The following is a 17,526-nucleotide window of genomic DNA, read 5'->3' as shown; positions in this document are numbered from 1 at the left end:
AATTTTATTTATTACAGTATTAAATTATTTTAAATCCTAACATTAAGAATCTACATGGTCTTTCGCTACAATAAAGGAGTTATAGTCATAAATTTTGATCAAGTATGATCTTTTAGGCAAGACAATAAAAAAAAACATTTTCTCTAAATAAAATTACCTCACTTTCTTCTTTGTATACATGTCTATTTTATTTTAAATTACTTATTTAAAAGTATTAATTTTGTTATTAAATGTTTACAGATATATCTTCATCGGTAATATGGAGAAAATAAAGCAATTGGCAGAAGATCCAGCATTACATTCTGTTGCTGTTCTTAAGCATGGGAAATTGTTAATTTATCAAGAGGCTGCAGCCAAGAATTACATTCTTATCAGCAGATTATACTTTACCCTAAGAATACCTATATTTACTACTAAGAAAATCATGAAATGTTGCGAATTCACATTTTGAGGCCAAAATAGGATACATGCCTCTTATCAGATAACCATTCGGAAACATTACAGTTGCACTTCTACAGCAACAAAATGATCCTTGTTATCAATTATAAACTAATTTATCTTTTGAAGTTTATTGTAAAATTATTACAGAAAATAAATAACACTTTTCTTGTGTAAATAACCCTTGGTTTCTAGAAAAGGAAATAACTTATATCTTATGAGGAGCTGAGTCAGTTTTCTTTTTTTTAAGTGTAATCAATGGCTATGATCTATAACAGTGATCTATAACTATTAATAAACACGAACACAGTATATAGTGAAACTGCTCTCAACATTGTTTAAATTTGGAAATATGAACATTCACAAGTGAAAAGTATAAAATCTTATACCATGATCCATTCTAATATATAGGCAACAGAAGGATAGCCAGTCCAAGCCTGTACAAAGATTACATTAAAACATTATATTGTATTTATTATATTGTTAATACTTATTAGGGGATAAGTATGAATATCAGTAAGCAACAGTATGTGCAGCACATTCAAGCAAGTTTTGACTAACCTAACATGTTTAAGTTAGTCAAAACATTATTTACAGAATCAACTGCACGCTTAATTTTAAATTGGAATTCTTTGAAATGAAAACCAAAATTACATACTTGAAATATCAGATTTTTAAAGAAAAAATACAGAATGGTAAAATGTAATTATTTTTAAAACTTACTTCGTCACAAGCAAAACATCGTGGGATTTTGACGATATCAGCATAATGACGACCACAATATACTTCATTTTTATGAAAGAAGTAGACTAAATCCACAAGCAATTCCTGAAACAAAAACAATTAGGAGTAATTAAATTTTTAATCATTCAATTAAATTATAACATTTTAAATTCAAGATCATTATCTTGAATTTAAAATGTTATAATTTTGCTTTCAAGGTAATTTAAAGAAACATAGGGGATACTAAACAAATTAGACCAGATTACAAATATGTTTGTCGCTGTATTCAAAACACTTCAATAAGATGTATGTTCTCCAGAAATTTTATTATTAGTAAATTTATGTGAGAGGACTATTTATACAATAATTAAATGCGACTAGAAATGTTATATCACACAGAATAGAAATCTCAATACAGTCACCACATTTTTATAATGATCATAAAAATATATTACATCTTCATATTCCTAACTCTTCTATCACCTCACACTTGAATACCTCTGTTTATCTGTATTATACAATTAAAATTCAATATTGAATTTATTGTCTGATTTAGTAAAGGCATTTCTTGTGATATAAATGATATTTCAATTCCTTAAAAAATTATTACTTGCAAGTTATTTTTTCCAACAACTTAAAAATGCTTAACTGAATTTAATTATGTTGCTGGAAACTTTAATACTAGAACTTACTTCAAAATTTTATATGAGATTACAACCCTCTTAGTAAATACAGAGATACCAAAGTTTCTTTTATATTCTCTAACAAATACAGCTGTAATCAGACAGTAAAAGTAATAAAAAAAATCAACTTCTTTCTGACAAATTAGTAATAAAATTTCTGCAACTACACTATCAATAAAAAAGAGCTCAAAATTAAACAAAAAATACAATATGTCAATAACGAACATTTCTTTCAATCCTCATCAAATTATTCAACATAAATGTGCATTTATAGAAAACAACATAAATGTAGTTTATATTGTTTTGGCATGACTGCATCAGCCTACTTTGAACTTTTTTCCTCTAATAGAATTTTAAGCTTAGGAAAGGCCAAAAATCACAGGGATCTGTGTTTGGAGAGTAAGAAGCCTGCTAAAGTTGTTTGATCCTGTGTTTTGCCAATAATCTCTGAATAAGTTGTGACGTCTAGGATGGAGCATAATGAATTTTACAATTTCCATTTTGCTGTGTTCTGTTGGATCAAACAACGTCTCTTAGCGGACGAAGAACAGTTACATTTCTCTTTATTGACAGTTTGTCCTTGAAAAGCATACTCGTGATAAGCATGTCTTTAAAATAAAAAAAGACTGCGAGCATGATCTTCACATCGCTTTATGATTGCCAGGCTTTCTTTTGCTGTGGAGAACTTGGAGTTTTCCAGTGGGATGACTGCGCCTTTGATTCAGGGTCATAGCCAAAGACCATATTTCATCTTAGATTATTTTTTTTTTCATAAAATGAGGATCGCTATTAGCATACTCCAGCATGTCTAGCACAACTTACGGTCAGTTTTCCTTTTGTACATGAGCAAGATGTTTTGGGACAAATTTTGCTGCTGCTATGCACCATCCTGAGATCTCTGTTAAAATTGATTGCACTACGCCAAATGAAATCCCAACTTCATCTTCAAGTTCTCTAATTATCATTCGACAATCATTGATTACCATCCATAGAACTTCCTCAATATTTTTGGAATTTTTGCTGGTGGAAGGTATGCTGCAGCATTCATCACTTTTGACAGATATTCAGCCATCTTGAACAGTGATATCATTCTTTAATCTGTGTAACAACTACAACTTGATCACTAAAAGTTACTGAATTTTCCTTATTATTTCGTACTTGCATGTCACCAAGTTTCTGACAAAATTTAATGCAAACTCTCTGCTCAACCTGTTGTCATTTTAAACAGCAATAAAAACATGACAAGCACTAGTTACACGTTTTAATTTCGTGACTGCTAAGTAGCAACTGGCTACAATGGCAGCAAAACTTTTGATGAATCATACACAACCAATACAAATCAAGGTCACATTACACAATGGTCCATCTCCTGTGCTACAACTAGTTACCACAATGAAAAATAGTCGGATATTTTTTGATCCCACCTAGTACGTATATATACCCCAGTACTGGACAGCAAAGTTTGCATTTTTGACCATATTTTCAAAATTTATATAACCGTAACAAATTTGACAAATTCACAAATTATAAAAACAGTAGTATTTCAATTTAATTATATACAATTAAATACTAACTGAAGATCCAGGATCCTGCAAAAATCAATTCTTGGAATTAATGTGGTAAGAATGTGGTAATGTGGTTAACTTACCTATTTACTGTGTTTTTTTTGATTATATTATATTTAATTTAATATAATATATATTTATTATATATCTAATTATAATTTTGATTATTATTATTATATAATAATAACATATAATTTTTTTTTAATAAAACTAGTTTGTCATTACTTTCTATAGTTTTCAAATATTATTTATTGGTGTAATTTTCTGACTGTCCAAACATTTAGCTGGCCTGGATTAAGTTGGCAAGAATGAGTTCATTGCATTTACGCAGATAAATAAACCATGTAAAGTTAAATAACAAAATATAATTAAATAACAGTAATAAAACAACTAATTACCTTACAAGAAGCACAAACAAAACACTGGGGATGCCAATAAGTAGTTTTCTCAGCCCTGTCAATGGACACAACAACATCCCCTTCAAAAATTTCATGATAACACTGTTGGCAAAGTGATGCGACTTTTTGAATGTAATTACTACCAACGGGTTCCAAGTTATTTCCACCGCCAGATACGTCAGTCTGCAGTTTAGGTTTAGTATTATCATGAAACATGTCCTTGTTTTTATGTTTAAGCTGTTCAGAAAATGTTGGATTTAGAAGAGTTACTGCATCTGAATGTTCAATATGTACTTTCTGTTTAGGATCTGAGATATGTAAAGCATCTAATGGCAACTGTGAAATCACATTAACACCTGCATAATTAACAGATGGGTTACCACCAGTTTCTGACTGATTTTTAATAAACTGTGACAAAGGTATCGGAACTTTATTAAGATGTGATAATGTATTACTCGTAAATTTTTGCCCAGGAACTGGTGATGACTGTGCTATATGTTTTCCTGTAGTTATCTTATCAGTCACAGGAGTAAATGCTTGAGCTGAAGAGCCCAGTTTATCACACTCATTGACATTATTAGATCCCATCATATGTTCATGACCATAATCTCTATTCTCTATTTCATTATTATCATTATCACTGCTACTGTTATTATTATTGTTGCTAAAGTTTAAATTATGTAATGGTGCATTACTAATTCTATTATCTGAAACAACAAAATCACTAGGACTTCTGAAATTAAATTTATGAAATTGCAAGGATGAAGATACTGATGACGAGGATAATGCATCATCATGCAAAGTTTTAGTTGGAATTTCTGAAGCATTAACATAAGGTCTTGCAGTCCAGTTGACATTTTTTAGGTTTGTTGACCAATGTGGCTTCTGTAAATTTTGTGTGGCAACTTCTGCTATCTGTTGATGTGGAACTAAACCCTTAAACAAGTTAAAAGAAACAAAAGAATAACCATTAAATAAAATTAATTTTAAAAAACTAAATTTTATTCTTTAATACTAACTAGTAACAAAATATCAATTAAATACCAAAAGAACATAATTACTAATGAAATCTGCACCTTTTGACAAAGGAGCATTATTCATCAACAGATAATAAATGAATGCAGTTAACTTTAGAGCTTAGGGAGATATTTTCTACACTTGTTTTAGTAAATAAATATTAAAAAACCTGATGTGGTTAACACATGATTTTTAATCATAGCTTTATCTAAATATTCACCCTCTTTTTTATGAATAGCCTTGTTCACATACAGAGTGCTTGAATATCTGCCTTGAAATCTCTTTAACTGAAACATTCTAAGAAAAAAAATTAAAATAGAAACAAATTGTTTTGGATGATGTAGAACCTCCTTTGCCAATCTACTAAGTTTGGACATTTAAATTTATGTATTCAGTCTACAGCATATCTTGATTTACTTTAATTATTGCTACAACTCACTGCTGTAGTGAAAATCCAATAATGCTTCATAATGAAAGCTCTAGGTTATTTGTTCCAAAAAGATAGTCGCTGAAAAGGTTTTTTCTTTTTATGAATATTGCCCGCATTCAGTCAAAATGGATTATGATTTATACATGACACGTAAGATAAGAGTCATTTAAATATAAACTGGAATTAGTTTACATTGCTTTATTGATATTAAATAAAATTACAAATAAACTATCTTGTTTTTTTTACATAGTTTCCTTTAACAAAAATACATTTTCAACACCAAGTAGAGACAGCTTCCAGATCTCCTCATAAAAAAAAAGTTGGCTGTCCAATTGCGCCACATAATGCTTGACTGCAGCATCATCTTCAAATCTTTCACCTCCTAAAGCTCCTTTCAACAAATCAAAAACATGTGGAAATCACATGGTGATAAGCCTGGACTATAAGGTGAATGTTGAAGAAGTGTTCAATAAATTTTAGAGAGTTTATCGCGAGTCCGAGCCACTGTCTGCAACTATGCATTGTCATGAAGGAGGACACTGCAAATTGGTTGCCAGCTTCATTTGTTACAATAAGCAGCCCCGACATCATCCAACTGGCAGTAGCATGCAGCATTTACTATACAGGAAATCAATCAGTGCACATCTTTTGGACCCCAAAACACACTTGCCAGCACTTTTCCAGCTGACAAGCATTTCTTGACCTTCATCGGTACCCCCTACCCCCTTTTACACTACTCCATACTTATTGTCCGACTTTACAGGTAGTGGTAGACGCACATTTCATTGCAAGTCACAATACAGTCCAAAAATGCCTCTCCTTCTTCCTCAGTGATTCAGAAGCCACTGACAAAAGACATTTCTTTGCACCTCACTTCCAACACTTATTTCCACCTCTCTTGCAATTTCAGCAATAATTATACATCGATCACCTTCCACAAGGTCACAAACGACCTGAATGTTGTCATCATTGATACTTGTCCACAGATGACGTTCATGACTTTCATTCTCTAGTGCATCACAGCCACTTCAAAATTTTTTGGCCCAATTAAAAACACTTCCAAGTTTTTGACAGGATAGCATCTCCAAACTATACCTGGAATAGAATAAAAATTTCAGAGTATCTGACACCTTCGTTGGTGAGAAATTGGATTTTAATTTGTTGGGCAATAGATGATGGTATCTTCAGCTCAGACATTCTGCTACTGACGTGGAAACGTGACCTACAGGCTTGGCTGGTTGGCTGCTCCCCTCCACACATATCCAACTAACTACCTGCAGCGCCCCATCACATTCACTGCTTTCCTCAGTCCGCGCACCAAAATTCCTGTTTATATTTGGATGACCCTCATGTGTAAAATGTATTCCATATATTTATTAGTTTTAATTTTTTTTTAATTATTTGGATGCTTTTACAAAACTCAACTGTAAAAAAAAAACAAACAAAGAATGCAAAGTTTACTTTTATACTAAATAAAGGATTATTTATTGAAATAGTGAAAAAATTCAGCATTTTTAAATATGCAGGGATCAATACAAGAATTTTTTTGAAGTTATTATTCAGTTTCTTCATTACTGCATCAGAAGATATTCATTATTGCTAGAATTGTTAACAAATCCAGTCTTGAAGTTGTTAAGAAAGCCCTTTAGTGTACAGTACAATAATGTATTTGTTCTGTTAAGTTTGCGCATTTAATACAAGGGTGAATCAAATATAAACGGTAAATCAAATACAAACAGTAATTTTTTTTATAAATTTACTGACTAATAATATACACAATTCATACCTTCATCATTCCTCTATAGTCTTCTGCACAAGCTGCACACTTTTGCCAATGATTTGGAAGCTTGAATATTCCTTGTTAATAAAAAGTTTATGGATGAATGATTAACCAATTGTGCATACACTCCTCGACATCTTCATTGTTTTCAAATTATTCCCCTCCAAGCAATTCTTTCAAGAGCGCAAAAAAAAATAGTCACAGTGGGGCAAATCTGGACTGTAGGAAGGGTGGTCGAGGTTTTCCCAGTGCATTTTTCCAATTCATCCCTTGTCAAAATTGTAGTGTGCGGCCTGGTGTTGTCATGCAGAAGGATGATATCTCTGATGGGAATACCCCATCTTTTACTTTGGTAGGTGGCTTTTGTTGACTGTAGCAGTTGGCAATAGAAAGCCAGCCATATTCACAGTTCATTGATTGTGAAAATCAATGAGTAAAACTCCCCTTGAGTCAAAAAAAATTGTTGCAAAAACTTTTCTGGCTGACAGACTGGTTTTGGCCTTCACAGGGCAGCTCTCATCCGTCATTCGCCACTTCATCCTCATCAGTTTTTACACCAGAGTGTAAGGATGGACCCATGTCTCATCACATGTGATGATAAGCCTCAAAAAAATCGTGCCCTTCTTGCTGAATTCGATTAAGAAGTCTCACAGATCTCCAACCTGATCTGTTTTTTATTTTTGGTCAACAACCTCGGAACCCATCAAGCACTAATTTTTCTAAAGCCAAGATGATAAGTGATAATAGATTGAGCACTCCCATAGCTGATACACACTTCTGATGCAATTTCTTCAACAGTGAACCGGCAATCACCTTCAAGCTCTCGAACAGCACAGATGTTAGCTGTGAGATTTGACCCTGGGCAATGATAATGACTTTCGTTTTCTACACTTTCTCGCCCACCCTTAAATTGCCTTGCCCACATATACACTTGGTTCTGGGATAGTGTAGTGTCCCCAAACTGTACCTTTAAACGAGTTAAAATTTCTGCAGGTTTAACATCTTCATAATTAAAAACTTTATGATTATATGTTGTGCAACAGATGATGGAACCTCTTGATCAATCATGACTGTACTGATGACAGAACAGAACAGAGAAGCTAAACAAGCGGGTTTCCCTCTCTAACACATCGAACATTAATCCCCCACTAAGCCAACCAACTCGAAACTGCTTACTGCGTAAAATAGCAAAATTACCATTTAAATTTGATTCACCCTCTTATTTGTCAAATTTATTGAGACTTTCATTCTGTGATTAATGTGTTTGTAGATCTGATTTTTATTAAGTGATTTGCAAAGGTTGATTCTGTTGTGTATAGTGCTTTTATCTGTGGCTGTGCATTTTTTCTGCTGAATATTATGTGGTTTTAACGTCAAATACTTCAAATGGATACATTAATACAGCGTATCTGTAAAATCTTCTAATGAAGAAAAAATAAAGTAGTTCTGAAAAGGCTTTATGGTAACATTTCCACACATTTGGGAAATGAGGAGTTTTACCTTTTGATCCTGACTAGTGGGTCTAAGTAAAGGTGGGGGCTATGACACTCACTTGAGAGTAGAGTAAATGATTTTGCATTAAAAATAGGTGGTTTGCAATTGATTTATATGTTCTTTAATCTTTTATTACACATATGTTTTTTTTTTTTAGTAGAACCACAATGTATGTATCTATGCAGCTAGATTAGTTTACCCCTTCATAAAATTTTAATTCTGATAACTTAAGTTTAATTTTTTATTGCGTAGCCTACAGTTTATTAGCAGTACTTTTTAATATTGGGGTCTGTAAGACAAAAAATGATCCATTACCCTTAGTCTGGCACTTCTTACGATTTTTAATATTTTTCAATTAAATCACTAAACTATAAAAGAACTGAAGTTTTTGTCTTTAATTTGATATACAAAATACAGATATTTCTATAAATAGGATAAGTTTCCCAGCTTATATTAAACTGAAGAAAAAAGAGTTCTGCTAATTTTGCTTTGCTAACAAACTAATCTACAGATAAACAAAACTAAAAATATTATGTTATATTTCAACTATAAAAAGTGCTGAGATTTGTTGATTAATTTTTAAACTAAGAAAATTTCAAAGCATTACTTTTAAACAGGATTTGAGAATCACTTACTACATTAGTGAAATGTGAAGCTGGAGTCAGGCTTAAGCTCTGGCCACAAAATTAAATGCAGGCACTTGAGTTCAGTTTGAGAATGTATTCTAGTGTTAATTATAGTAAACTTGACTTTACTATGAACCCACATTCCAAAAAAACAGGTGAAATATATTTAACACCAGCTATTAATTAACAATATTAGCACTGTGCATTTATAATGTATTGATACTAATTTATAATTAACATGATTTAAAAGTTTAAATGTTGAAGAGTTATTTAAAAACCTTTAATTTAAAAAAAATAAATAAAACTAAACTAAGAGAACTCTCACAATTACTATTTATTTACATAAAATAAGTGAAACAACAATTACAACTTGCCTTTAATTTTTCAACTTTTCCTTGTCCAACAACATGAGATTTAATTCTGTCCAAATACTTGCTGAATCTGAAATGAAATAAATAAATAGATACATAAATAATATTGTTTTAATCAATCTTAGCATGCTTAATACAGGGTGTCCCATATAAAACGCAACCCAACCTTATATTGGTAGGTATTGAAATAATAAAAAGGCACGTGTATATGTAAATGTAATTTTTATTATTACCATCCATTAATCTACATTTAGAGTAAATGTTGGAAGTGGCCGCCATCCTCTTGAATACAAGCTTCAATTCTTTTTACAGCGTTTCTTGCAACTTTTTTCAAAGTTTATGGCTGGATATATAATACAGCTTGTTCAATATTGTTTTGTTCAATACAGCTTTCAATTGTTCAAGTGTTCTGTAGGCTTTTTCTTTGAGGTAACCCCATAGAAAAAAATCCACCGCAGTCAAATCTGGAGATCTTGGTGGCCACAAGCCTCTACCGAAAATTAGATTACCAAAGAATTTCTCAACGAAATCAGAAGTTGAACCTGTGTAGTGCGATGTCGCACCGTCATGTTGTAGCCAGCTGTGTCTGTCTTCCTCTTCCAAGAGTGCAATGAACTGAAATAAAATATCCTGATATCGTTCTGCATTAATGGTGTACTCGAAAAAAATAGGACCGATTATTTTCTTCTGCGATATCGTGTACCACACGCCCAACTTCTGCAGGTGTAATTGTTTTTCGTGATAAACATGGGGATTTTCAGCACTCCAAATTCTACTGTTTTGGCTGTTTACGTAGCCATCCAAATGAAACCGTGCTTTATCTGTGAAAAATAATGAATCCATAACATTAATTCCCTCACGCAGAAATCGACAGGACCATTGAAAATATTATAGCCATTTTTCTTTGTCGGGCTCAAGAAGTTGATGAACCGTTTGAATGCGATAAGGTCGTAATTGTAATTGTTTGGTCGCCCAATGAACAGTTGATTTAGACAAATTAATTTCAGCAGACAAACGTCTGATCGATTTATTTGGTGAGGCGAGTAATCGGTCTTTGATTTCAGTGACTGTATCTGTATTCAACACTGACTTTTGTGTTCCTTGTTATTAACAGAACCAGTCTCTCTAAATTTTGCAACTAACCTTAATACTGATGTTTTGTTAGGAGCTGGTTTATCTGGGTACTTATGGTGAAACAAATCTTGCACTGCAACCACTGATTTCGTACTGAAGTACGACTCGACAATGAAAACATTCATCTAGCGAAAACACCATCTTGTCTCTAGCAATACACTGAACGTTATGATTGCATTGTTGTTACTATCGGTAGTGTTCTACTGCGTCGCCACAATGTTCAGATGTTGGACGAGTCCATTTCAGTAATGAGTAGGGGAGTAAGCTTGACTTTTGAAATTTGATGGATGAGTGATTGATGGGTTGCGTTTTATATGGGACACTCTGTATATTAATAACAAAACCAACTTTAAAAGAGTAGTAAAACAAACTTAATAAAACCATTAAAATGTAAAAAAATACTATTAAAGTCTTTACTTTTCAGAAACAGACAAAACTAAAAAGAAACAACTAGTAACGTACTAACTCTTCTTAATTTGGCATATACTTCAAAAAGTCAAAATTTTAACATAATAGTACTATTTATTACATTTTGGCGTGGGTTTTTATGAATTCAGTTTTTTGTTTAAAAAATTTATTGTACTGTGTTTTTATATGTCATGTTTTAATACGACTGTCCAAAAAGAAGTGTAATGTACCTTTAAGGTGTATGTATGTATATATGTATGTGTACCACCGTAGCAGCTCAATAGCCAAACTGATTAAGATGTATAATCCCATGTTGGAACCCTTATGTTACTGGGAGTGTCATAGGGTATGTAAATATATATGGAGTAGTGGGGATTTGCCAGTTGATACACAAACTTTAATGAACTCTGAACTGTGAGCCTCCATCACTGTGTTAGCTGGGTTTATCAAAGTGAATAATTCAAATCAATCGATTTTATTTAATTAAATACTGCATAATGATGTTTAGTCCTTTTATTTCCATACATTGTGTTTTTTTTTTTTTTAGTTTGATTTAGTGTTGTCTTTTTTTAGTTCCATTTATCTTTCTTTTTTTTTTGGGAGTCATGTTTTTTAATTTTTTAATTACATCTACCTGGTCATCAATCAAGAAATGAATTTCATCATAAAATAAATGTTTTTATAAATTTTTCATTTCTTATCTATACTGGTATGATTATAATGTCATTTCTGATTACGTAATTCAACAAACATTCAAAGCAAAAAATGCATATTTTCTATCTACGCATGTTACAATACATCGATATCTTTATTGTTTATTAGTTACTTAGCCTCTTGTTTCACTGCATTACTATCTCATAGCCATTTAATGGCTTATTAGTTAATGTATGTACATATGAGGGTGACAAGAATTTTTATTTCGTAAGTGAAAAATAAAATATGAAAATGATGCAACAAATTCTTGCAAAAATAAAAGTTATATAATCGTAGATGTGTTTGCAGCCATAATATGATTTTAAGAACTAACTGTAGTGTCAATGGATAGGAAAGACAGATGTAATGAAATTATGCAGATAAGACAGAATAACTTTCTCTCTGGATCAAAAGTTCTGTAAAATTGTGTTCATTATTTGTTGTTGGTCAAAATGCCTATTTACTAGAAAATTTACCAAAACTGAACTATAAATTAATAAAACGATAAGGATAGACTGGATGAATTATATATGGTAAGTGTGTGCGCACTCCATATTAAATAATAATGCAATGATTGTAGGACTCAAATGAACTGTTGAAATAGGTGCAAGTCTCTTTCAACAGGAAAAACAATTATGGGTTAGTAATACCTCAAAGGTGTTTGGAGGCACTTTAGAGAGAATAAGGAGTGTTTTTCAGTTATAATAAAATATAGTAGCCAAGACACTTCTGTGAATCATTCAGCAACATATCAGATCAGGAGCCATGATTATTTCTAATTAATGGAGGGCATATAACGAAATTAAAATTTACCACACAATTATGTTCAACTGAACCATATGGAAAATTCTGTAGATCCTGTAACCGATCATAATGTGCAAGTGATAGTAAGCACGTGAAATCGGCCAAACACCACAATAATGAGGAAAGCAGCACAAGCAAAGCACATGTATATTCATATATGACTGAGTTTACGTGGCATCAACATTGCAATGAAAAATTATTTGAACAAATAGTAACAGATATAGAAGTGTATTGGCCCCCACAATAAAGGTAATTAGGTGATAATTTGTTTTATTTATACATTATGAAATAAATTAGAGAAATGATGATCAACATTATTTCTTACAATGTAAAAGTACAAAAAATAATTCATTTCTTGATAGGTAAGTGGATAACTATCAGTTTACCAAGATTGAGTTAAAACTGGCATATACAATAATATTACACATTAATTATATATATATATATATATAACAATCCACAACGTTAAAATTGTTTTTAATTTAAACATATAACAATATATAAATAATGTAATAACATTAACATACATTAATAATATATTATAGATAAGTAATATATTTGACATATAAAGTGCATTCAATTTCTACAAAATGCAAGCTAACTACAGCCTATATTTTATCTGATTTAACAACACTTGTTTACCTTTTCAATAAATACAAATAATACAATAGGCCTGTTGAATATGTGAAGTTGAATAAGTAGACGAATCCATATTGAGTTTATGTAGTATTTATTCATTTTTAGAATACATTTTTGATTAGATATTCGATTATTTTGATTATTGATTTTTTTGATTTTTGATTTTTTTTTTTTTTATTGATTATTTTGATTTTTGATTAGATATATCTGGTAGTCTTGTTTGTTGTAATTTAATTTCAGTTTAGTAATAACACATTGAATATTAATAATACATATAATATTTTGAAACGCGTCTGTGAGCCCTAGCGACGTGAAATGTAACTACAACAACATGCTACCATTACAATATTTTAAATAAGAAGAAAACATGATATTAAAACTTAACATAACTGCCCGCCAAAATCGGCACATTTTGAATATAAACTATTGAGTAATACATAAATAATTAATTTATAAGAAAATTCATAGTATAATGTAATAAAAATATCATATAATTTTAAATATAGTATAACCTTGACAAATAATACAATATTAGGTAATATCATATAACAGTTAATGAGACATACATAAGTAATAAAATGAATACATATAAAAAAAAAAAACATTGAATAAAAACCATTAAGATTTAATTATTTATCTGATAAAGGTAGCAGACACAATTAATGAATGTACTGGTTTACGAAATACACCATTTGATGTACGAATGTCAACAACTAAATTATCAGAACCCATGAAAGCATGAGTAACAATTCCAGATTTCCAAAATAATGGAGAAGTATTGTCATCACAAATTAAAACTAGATCACCTTCACAAAGATTTCTATTGGGAAAACGCCATTTATTGCGTTGTTGCAATTGATGCAAGTAATCTTTAGACCATCTTTTCCAAATAACTTGAATAAATTTCTGCAATAATTGCCACCTACCTAAATGATTTTCTGGAATTTCGGAAAAATCTGGGTCAGTAAATGAAGTAAGAGGAGAGCCGATTAAGAAATGGCCAGGAGTAAGAGGTTCAGGATCTTTAGGGTTATTAGAAATAGCAAAAAGTGGACGAGAATTAAGACATGCTTCGATTTGAGTTAAAATTGTATAAAATTCCTCGAAGGTAAGAATGGTTTGTCCAATGACACGGCGAAGATGAAATTTAACACTCTTGATCCCGCTTTTCCACAAGCCACCAAAGTGGGGCGAGAAAGGGGGAATAAATGACCATTTAAAATTTTGAGAATTTGAGAAAGATTGAATAGCCGAATTGAAGTCCTTTGATTCAAAGAATGAAACAATTCATAAAGAGTGTTCCTAGCACAACGAAATTTAGTAACGTTATCTGAATACATTTGATTACAAATACCCCTGCAAACAATAAATCGTCTTAAAGCAGCAATGAATGATTCAGTTGTTAAATCTGAAAAAAGTTCTAAATGAATAGCCTTAGTAACTAAGCAAATAAAAAGCGCAATATAGGCCTTTGAAAGAATTTTAGATTTCTGCCCGCCATGGCGAATCATAATAGGGCCACCATAGTCAATAGCGCAACTAGAAAAGGCTCGCTAAGGGGTAATTCTAGAAGAGGGTAATTGACCAAGTTGCTGAGATTGCTTATCAGCATTAAAACGAAAACATTTTAGGCATTTCTGAACTATAGAACGAATAGCTATTTTTGCATTCACAATCCAAAATCTTTGACTAAGAGAACTGTAAGTTAATTGCAGTCCAGCATGTAAAAGACGTAAATGTTCACTGTGGATGATTAACCTTGTTATGTTTGCATGAGGATGTAGTATTAATTGATGTTTTTTATCGAAAGACAAATTAGAATGTTCCAGTCTACCTCCTACACGAAGTAAACCTTTACCGTCTAAAAATGGATCTAGTGAACTGAGTTTACTTTGTTTCGAAATGAAACGTTGGTTTTGAAGATCATTAATTTCAGACTTAAAATATGCTAACTGAGATTGATGAATGAAAAATTCAAGAGTGAATTCTAATTCATTTGAAGACAATGCATCAAATTTTCTATGGTTAATAGACTTATGCTTAATATTTTGAATGAATCTAAAACAATAAGTAAAAACACAAATTAGTTTAGACAGCGATGAATATTTCTCAGTATAATCAGTAATATTAGAGGTCAAAAGAGATACCTGAACAGTTTGACGTTTTTCAACAAGGCATTGAGGATCAACATTTTTTTCAGTAGAATTAAAGTGATGATTAGTTGGCCAACAGGAAGAATCTTGCAAAAGCCAGCTTGGATTATGCCACCATAATACAAAATTAATTAATTTTTTCCGAATTCGAAGGTGATTCAATATGATGCCACTTCACATTAGATGTCAACTATTGAATTTCTGAAACTCGATTGGCTACAAACACCTTCCAATTGGTGGATTGACCATGAATCCAATGGAGTGCAATCATGGAATCAGAATATAAATGAATTTCATTGATTTTTTCATTTAAAGCTAATGTAACTTGATTGAGTAAACGTGATAAGAGCAAACAAGCACAGAGTTCAAGTCTTGGAAGAGTCATTTGTTTTAAAGGGGCAACTCGTGATTTGGAACACAATAAATTACATGAAACCTTATCATTACAGTAAGTAATTCTAACATATGTACAACATCTGAAACCCTTAAGAGATGCATCTGCAAATCCATGGAGTTGAAAGGATTTGATGCTACTATCAATGCTTAACCTTATACATCTGTCAACATTTATAGAACTAACTAATCTTAATTGATTGTATAAAATTTGCCACTGCGATAGTAAATTATCGGGTAAAGTATCATCCCAATTGCACTTGACTTGCCAAAGGCTTTGCATTAAATGTTTGCATAAAAATATAATGGGTCCAATGAGACCTAATGGATCATAGATACCAGAAATAATTGATAAAATATGTCTTTTAGTGAATATTTTAACTTCCTTTTGATTGACTTCATAAGTTAATTATTCCATAATATACGTAAAGTACGTATGTTTTCATTTTTATTTAATGATATAGGTGTATTTAATAGTATAGTATCATCAGTTGAGAAAACAATATTTTGACAGTTGGAGAAACACTTATGAAGGGGAAAGCCATACAGTTTTAATAAGTTACATACATCAGTTTTTAATTGTTTGATTTCATGTACACTATCTTATTACAGGAGTAATAAGGTCATCAACATACGAATCATTTAATATGGCTCTGCAAGCATTAGGAAATTGATCGTTATTATCATTGGCTTCTTTTATAATTTCAAATAAGAAAATTTAAACGTTATAGTTTTTTTTAAATTAGAACTACAAAAATGAATAATAAGTGGGTTTAATTTACTAGTAAAGTTGGTTAACATGAACTTTTTATCAAAAAAATGAATCCTGAAAAGTATATTAAACCAAGCAGCTAGTAAAACTTAACGACTAAATTTTATAATAAGGCCAGGTTAAAAGGTAAAAAGTTGAAAAGAAACTATTTATAATTAGATTACATGAGAAGCAGGAGTCCTGGATATTACAGACACTAAGCTGTTTATTGGACCCTTTATGGTTAGTAAACAAGAGTTGTTGAATAAGCTCATATATAGAGCTACCACCCACTACGAAAACGGTTATTTCATTCTAAACAGTTACTTCAGTCCAAATTACAATATATTTCGCTGTAAATTACAAGATATTTCATCTTGCCTTAAGCTAATTTCTCAAGCTGGAGCCATTAACTGAACCCCAATGACCAAACACCATTGGTATCATAAGCGACAATAATATGTACGGAATATCACAGATCACCTATCACAATTCATTAAGCAATGATGTTGCTTATTCATCCAGTGACAAATAAGCATCAGGATTCAATAAGCATCATCAGAATTCAACTTAAGAAAATAATCTGATGTAGTTCCATGATTATACAGCTCTTTAATTCAACAACACATTTCCATTTAAGATTATAACAAAATAAAGAATTTTTGAGCAAAACAATTAAAATTTAGAATGTTTACAGGGTACAAACAATTTCAAATAGAAAACAAATTTTAATCACCAAGTTTGATGTTATCTGATTTACGAGGTAACGTAACTATAAATCTACCATCCTTATTTCTAATTGTATTTTCTATGAAATTCCTTTCACATATTGAGTTATCATGAGAGATTTGTTTGAAAAAATAGGTTCTTCTACTTCCCAGACTTTTTCTATCTGTGATGAAAGAAGTTTATTGTCATTACGAATGAAAAAAGAAGAAACGGAATTGTTGCATGTACCATTTAAAGGAGGATTTCCAGCTATAATATATCCTAGTCTTGTTTCTTGTATCAAGGAAAAATGCTGGC

General features: G+C 31.2%; 1 protein-coding gene across 3 annotated transcripts in view; it reads right to left on the bottom strand.

Annotated features, from left to right (window-relative positions):
* LOC142323126 (testin-like) overlaps positions 1–17,526 on the bottom strand; it is a 201,138-nt gene that overhangs the window by 159,427 nt on the left and 24,185 nt on the right. For all 3 annotated transcript variants that reach the window (XM_075362352.1, XM_075362354.1, XM_075362353.1), the window contains 3 exons: positions 9,529–9,595; positions 3,808–4,743; positions 1,162–1,266 (listed from right to left, as the gene is read on the bottom strand). In XM_075362352.1, the coding sequence (XP_075218467.1) occupies positions 1,162–1,266; positions 3,808–4,743; positions 9,529–9,595 (1,108 nt within the window). The remainder of the gene's footprint in view (positions 1–1,161; positions 1,267–3,807; positions 4,744–9,528; positions 9,596–17,526) is intronic.

Source organism: Lycorma delicatula, chromosome 4 (assembly GCF_047948215.1).
Source record: "Lycorma delicatula isolate Av1 chromosome 4, ASM4794821v1, whole genome shotgun sequence".
NCBI classification, from domain to species: Eukaryota; Metazoa; Arthropoda; class Insecta; order Hemiptera; family Fulgoridae; genus Lycorma; species Lycorma delicatula.
The sequence above is the reverse complement of the archived record's forward strand: the minus strand, read 5'-3'. Positions and strand labels throughout refer to the sequence as shown.